Consider the following 6,846-nt stretch of genomic DNA (forward strand, 5'->3'; position numbering starts at 1 on the left):
TACTGGGGTGGCTCACACTGTGGACTTTGTGGTTGAATTTGTGGCAAGATCAAGCAGAACATTTTTTTCAGCATCCTTCTACCTGCTGCTCTACCTCCCATTAACTGCAATCTAAAATAGCACCAGATTCTTCCATGTGAACATACCCTTATATTCCCCTTTATGTCCCACACAGTTTAATGCTCCCCCACAAAAATAGTATGATGGCCCCCATCCAGTATAATGGTCTCCATCTAGTGGCCTCCATGCAATGGCAATATAGTTACCCTTATATAGTGTCTTCCAATACAATATAATGTCCTCCACATAGTGGTCCCCATAGAGTGACCCCAGATAACATATTGTCCCTCCATATAGTGCCAATACAGTATTATGACTCCATATAATGGCCTCCATACAGTATAATGACCCCAAATAGATTTCCCTGCACAGTATGATGTCCCCCTTATAGTGGCCCCATACAATGTAATGTTCTAATATAATGGCCCCCAAACAGTATAATGTCTCGCATATAGTGGCCCCTAAACAGTATGATATCCCCATACAGTGGTCCCTAAATGGTATAATGTCTCATATGGTGGCCTGACAGCACAATGTGCCCCCACTCAGTGTTTCATTAAAGTATTCACCTGTCATCTCACTCGTCATGTACTTCCTCTACTCCTGGCACAACGCTGTGATGTCATGTGTGCCCGGAGCAGGGTGGGCTGGGGAGCAGAGAGGTACTAATGTACTAATACTTCCCTTTTCATCCCCGCACCTTGTAAGCCGCAGATCTAATGTGTGCTGGGAGTTTCCAGGCATAGGATTTTATGGCTGAGCAGATACATGCTAGTTTTACATCACCAAGCATATTGCCAAAGCGTCAGATGAAGTGGTGTAAGGCACACCGCCATTGGACTCTGGAGCAGCAGAGACATGTTCTGTGGAGTGATGACTCGCGCTTCTCTATTTGGCTGGGTCTGACAAATGCCAGGAGAACGTTACCTGTCTGACTGTATTGTTCCAGTAGTGAAGGAGAGATAATGCTATGGGGTTGTTTTTCAGGGATTAGCCTGAGTCCTTTAGTACATCAGCATACCAAGACATTTTGGACACTTGTAGGCTTCCAATTTTGTGGAAACAGTTTGGGGAAGACTATTCTGCTCCAGCATGAGCGTGCCCCAATGCACAAGGCAAGTTCCATAAAGATATGGTTGGGTGAGTAAGAATTTGCCTGGCACATACAGAGCCCTGACCTCAACTTCTTCAAGCACCATTGGGCTGAACTAGAATGGAACGTCAGAGTCTGACCTTGCAAATGCTCTACTGGATGAATGGGCAAAAAATCCCACAGACACACTCCAAAATCTTGTACAAAAGCCTTCTCATAAGCGAGTAAGCTGTTTTAGCCGCAAGGGGGGCCAACACCATATTAATGTTTTATAGATTTAGAATGAGATATCTAAAGCTACTGTGGGTGTAATGTCTAGAGATGGGCGAATCAGTTGACAACTAATCCGTTTTGACTAAAATTTTCCAAATTTTTCAGTTTTTGATGAAATGCACCAATCTGGGATTTGTCTTGAACGAACTAAAATGGCTACCATGGGTAAATTATTATACTCTAGGGCAGCGGTAGGACACGTTTGGCACTCTGACGGTTGTAACACTACAACTTCCAGCCTAAAAAGTGGTACAAATGCCTCTTAAATAGTCCAAGCACCACTAGACAACTGGCACAGATAGATTGATAAATTTCCTCTCAAGTTCTCTGCTTCATTTCATACATACATGATAAAAGTGGTCACTACCACTAGGGGGAGCTCACTGCATAGGAATTTATAGGGCTACCATTGACATGATATTAAACTGTAAAAATCATTATGCTCTGATCTCCCCCTGGTGCTGGTTACAGGAAATGCATCAGAATGTAGAAGGAATGAACGCAGGACCCGGCTTTCTTTTCAATACTGGTGTTACAGCATAATAGAACCATGAAAATTATTCAGAGATCTGGTTGGTTGGTTGGGGTGTATGGTTGGTATAAAAGAATTGGGCTCAATGTCAGTGATATAATCTCTCTGCTGGTCTCCATTGTGTATATAGTTGCACTTAGTGCTCACCATAGTTTTAAGGAAATATAGCTGGTTGGTACAGTTCTGGCAGTGGGGAACTCTAGGTCTGGCAATTATATGGAGGGGCACTAGCTGGTAGTCTTATTATTATTACGGATGGGCGAAACTCTGAAGATTCACTTATTTCAGTGTTTGGACAAAGCAATCCTCAGGTTCAGTTCAGTCTGAACTTGTCCCGATAGAACCATAAGTATACTCTTTAGACCCCATAATATAATAGAAGTAGGTGTAAAAATAAAAAACATTTATATTCACCTTCCCTTACCTCTTTAGGGCCTCCTTGTGAGGTCCGGTGTTTCTTCCTTGTCTGGTCTCAAGAGACCCCAGAGTATTCACTACAAATCATGTCACAGCGGCCATTTTAAGTTAATCTGAAACTAATCCCAAATTGTTTGGTTATGGTAAGATTTTATGGTAAAATATTCAGGACGAATCCAAATTGTTGCGAGCCGATTTCCCCAACACTACTTTTTATGTGGCTGTGGCTAGCACCTGTATGGGGACATTATAGCTGGTAGTCTTATTATGGGATTGTGGCTCAGAATATTACAATGTGTCTAGCACTTGTAAGATGATACAGCGGCTAGTGGTCATGTGAAAGGACTGGTGGAAGAATGTGACTGTCGTTTTATGCACTGCTATGGGGACACTGTGTTTGGTATCATAATGATGGGATTGTGGCTGGCACGTGTATGAGGAGTCTTTGACTAGTAATCTGAATATGGGATATTGTGCCTGCCAAGGAGGGTAGCTAGCGCTTGTCCAGGTATACGCTGGGAGTATTTTAAAGGAAATGCAGCTGTTTCTCGCTCCTCCCAGCCTGTCAACAATGAGAATAAGAATTTACAACATACAGTATAGCAAGCGGTTTAAGATGAGGAACTGAAGAAACTAGGTTGCCAGATGAGGTTTCACGCTTACACGCTTACATACAGTAAGAACGTCTCAAGTAAGCTACTATTTTATCAACTTTTTATTCTTCAAGTAAATCTAAACTAGAGATTGAAGGAACTAGACCAAAATGTGTATTCTCAACTGCATTTATAACTACTATAGAAGGACAGAAAGAGACTAGAGCTGACCTTGGCAGCCACCTCTCCATCTACAGCTGTCATGGTGCCTGGCAGAACATGGCATTGGATGAGGACTCCGCAAGGAGCTGCACTTTTTAGGAAGAGACCGACCAGCAGCAAGATGGATTTAAGAAAGGGCTTTGTTCGCATTATCCAATAAAGACATTGGATCCAACCCCTTCGGATCTGGATTACCTGGTAGGACCAAAATCAAAGTCTCATTTTTTCTTATCTATTTTAACAAAAATAAAGGCCATGTAGGAAGAAGTGTGACTGCAGAATCAGACTACACAGGGATTGTTTGCAGGGATTGTTCCCTTTTTCTGTTTCTTGTGGCCTATTTTTGCCTATTTTTTGTAATATAGGCAAAAATCTGAGATCTGGTTGGTTGGGGTGTATGATTTGTATAAAAGAATTCTGCTCAATGTCACTGATATAATCTCTCTGCTGGTCTCCATTGTGTCTGTGTGCCCTGGTGCTGGAGATATCAGTGCAGTTAATTTCAGCACCAATATCTCCCCACTGTGAGAAGGTGGGCCTTACAGCTCAGCATCATCACTGTACTGTGAGGAACGCCCCCCTCCCCCACCCCCAACAGTACTCTTCCATAGACTTGTACAGTTAGAGGGGACGTTCCTTACCATCCAGTGATGATGCTAGACTGTAAGAACTGCCTTCTGACAGTGGGGAAATATTGGTGCTGAAATTAACTGTACTAATATCTCCAGCACTGGGGCACATACCGGGAAAGCCTACAGTGCACTGAATTCAGCGCAATGTCGACTTTCTAGCGGTATATAACACAGCAAATCAATGAGGAAAGTCCTCTTTAAATTCACTTATTCTACACATCACAACTACATCTGCTGAAAGTTTGTTCCAGGTCTCAATACTTTTTAGTGGAATAATATTTCCTGTCAATAGTCTTATATTCTCAGATTGTGTCCCCTTAGTCTTGTGTTTAATTTCATTAAAATCTACAAGTTTAATGTGTATCAGGACTCTACTAATCTTTTCTTCCAATCTGTTGGTTACTATGGGCTTCCTCTACAGAGTTCCAAAACCATCATTGGAAGTGGTGATGGGTGGTCTGTCCAAGAAACCATCATTGGAAGTGGTGATGGGTGGTCTGTCCAAGAAACCATCATTGGAGGTGGTGATGGGTGGTCTGTCCAAGAAACCATCATTGGAGGTGGTGATGGGTGGTCTGTCCAAGAAACCATCATTGGAGGTGGTGATGGGTGGTCTGTCCAAGAAACCATCATTGGATGTGGTGATGGGTGGTCTGTCCAAGACAACAAACTGAAAAGCGCATTTACAGAGTCTGAAGAAGAAACAGCTGCTCATAACACTCTACCCAAAATGTCATTTTCAGCTGTATGTCAAGGATGTTACTCTTATCTACCACTAGGTTAACCCTTTAAAGCCTTTCATGGGGGCCTTTATTTAATAAATTAATATATAAATTTTATATAGCCCTTAGAGGTGATCAAGATAAAGGTCTTTGTAGCAGAAATGATTACTATTGTATAAAGCAACAATAATTGCTTGTAAGTGAAAAGAAATGTTCATCCCTTTTATCAAGATGAAAAGTTAACCTTATCTATACTCATCTTTATGCACTTTTGTCAGGATGTTCGTTCTGTCATTATACAGATGTAACAGATAACCTGAACTTTTGGTTAAATTGCCACAATGTTATATGTTATCATAGAAGACAACAAAAAACCAATGAAAGGTTATTGGATAAACATTTTCCAATGACTTTGCTTTGATTTTTGTTGTCTTCCGCTATAAGATATCACACCGCAGCAGTTTAACCAATTGCAGAAATTTGGGTTAAGTCTGTTTCATCTGTATATGATTTAAGGTCAGTCTGTGGGAAGAGACAGGAGACAGATGCAGACACCAGAGTGAAACATATAGCTCACTTGCATGTTGATTAAAAGATTCCACTTTGACACAAAAAGGTAAGTTCTCTATGTCACTAAATATATAAGAGCTTCATGTACATGGCTTAGTTTACAGAGGTACAGGATATACCCATAGAATACTTTAGTTGCCCTACTAATGCTCAGTATAACTCAGAAGTCACGATGGGCTATAATATGGCCATGTGCACTGCTTGTCCCTAAAATTACCGGGCGCCAATTGTACTTCATAGTAAATATGCTGATTTATTTTGCAGAATAAGGATCTGGTAAACACTTACATATGGATGAAGTGTGAAATGGTGACTTCTTACGACTCCATGGTTCAAGAGAAATCGAGAAGGAATATGGAAACCATTGGACTTCTTTAAGTTTGAGAACTATACAGGAAAGCTGCCAGATCTATCTATGCTATCCAATGGCGTTTGAAGAAAGAAATTGCTCCTTTTTAACTCTAGGGTTGCCATTTCAGACTTTCAATCTAGTTGCTTATATTCCGCTTTTTATCTTTGGAATTTTATGCAATGTTCTGGCTTTTTGGATTTTTTGTTGCAAAATGCAAAAATGGACAGAAACGACTCTTTTCATGATGAACCTGATGGTCGCCGATATCTTGGTGGTTTTGACCTTTCCATTCCGAATTTATGCTTTCTTACACAAATGGGACCTTGGAAGTGGATTGTGTAAAGCTCTTACGTCCACTTACCTCCTCAATATGTACATGAGCATTTTCACTATCACAGCTATTGCTTTAGACCGATACTTGGCAGTCAGACACCCAATGAAATACAAAAGTTGGATGTCGCTAAAGAAAGCGTCTGTCACTTGTTGTATCTTCTGGATTGTTTTCCTCACGGTTGGTATATTGAGGAGTTTGGAAAGCAAAGACCACACATTTACTGTATGTTTTCAGAAGGACAGCACTTATCCTTTTAATTTTTCCTTAGTCTTCGTCATTGTTGGATTTTTTCTTCCATTACTGGTTATAAGCTTCTGCTCTGGGAAAGTCATTTTGACTCTTAGGGTCAAAAAAAGATTGGATACTTCTAAGCAGGGTTCAGTGAAGAGGGCTGTAAAGATAGTTATGGCCAACTTGGTGTGTTTTATTGTTTGTTTCTTGCCCATCCATGTGGGATACACAATCCGTTTTGTTGCCGAAAGCCTCAGGGCCTCCTGCTACATACTAGAAACAATCAATGAATTTATGCATGTGGCAAACCTCATGGCAAACTCAAATTGTGTTATGGATTCTGTGGGATACTACTTTGCAGCCAGTGAATTTTGGGATGTTCTCTCCAGACAAAAGTTAACGTTGCCTAAATGCAAGTCTTCATGTGTGTCATAAACCTGTTTTTGAAGTATTACTTTTAGAAAAGAATGGGCGTATAATACAGTGTGGCAGGAAGATAAGGAGTCTCAGAGCTTTGGTACTGTGGTAGTCTGAGACACACCTTCTGTCTTATTATTACTGCTCTCTCTACCCTCCCTGCAGCTCTGCCTCCTCACAATGGCTGCTGTGTATACTCCCAGTACCATTAAGAGGCGATTCTACAGTTTCTAAATATGCCATGTTCATGTTTATTGCCATTTTATTCATATGCAAATGAGAGGGGTAAAAGACCAAAAATGGAGCACGTTAAGGCACACCCCTAAAAAGTCCCTTCATTTGCTTAAAGTGTCAATTTACATGAAAATGGGGCTGCAAAACTGAATAATAGAGGCATA

The 6,846-nt window shown here is 41.0% G+C and overlaps 1 protein-coding gene across 1 annotated transcript; it reads left to right on the plus strand.

The window, feature by feature from the left end:
- Window positions 1-5,539: 5,539 nt before the first annotated feature.
- GPR35 (G protein-coupled receptor 35) lies at window positions 5,540-6,466 on the plus strand. Its single transcript, XM_075266742.1, has one exon. The coding sequence runs from the start codon at window positions 5,540-5,542 to the stop codon at window positions 6,464-6,466; it is 927 nt and encodes a 308-aa protein (XP_075122843.1).
- Window positions 6,467-6,846: the final 380 nt, after the last annotated feature.

This window comes from Leptodactylus fuscus, chromosome 3 (assembly GCF_031893055.1).
Source record: "Leptodactylus fuscus isolate aLepFus1 chromosome 3, aLepFus1.hap2, whole genome shotgun sequence".
NCBI lineage: Eukaryota > Metazoa > Chordata > Amphibia > Anura > Leptodactylidae > Leptodactylus > Leptodactylus fuscus.

Coding starts and splice junctions, on each gene's coding strand:
- GPR35 (XM_075266742.1), top strand. CDS start 5,540: ATGGCGTTTGAAGAAAGAAATTGCTCCTTTTTAACTCTAGGGTTGCCA.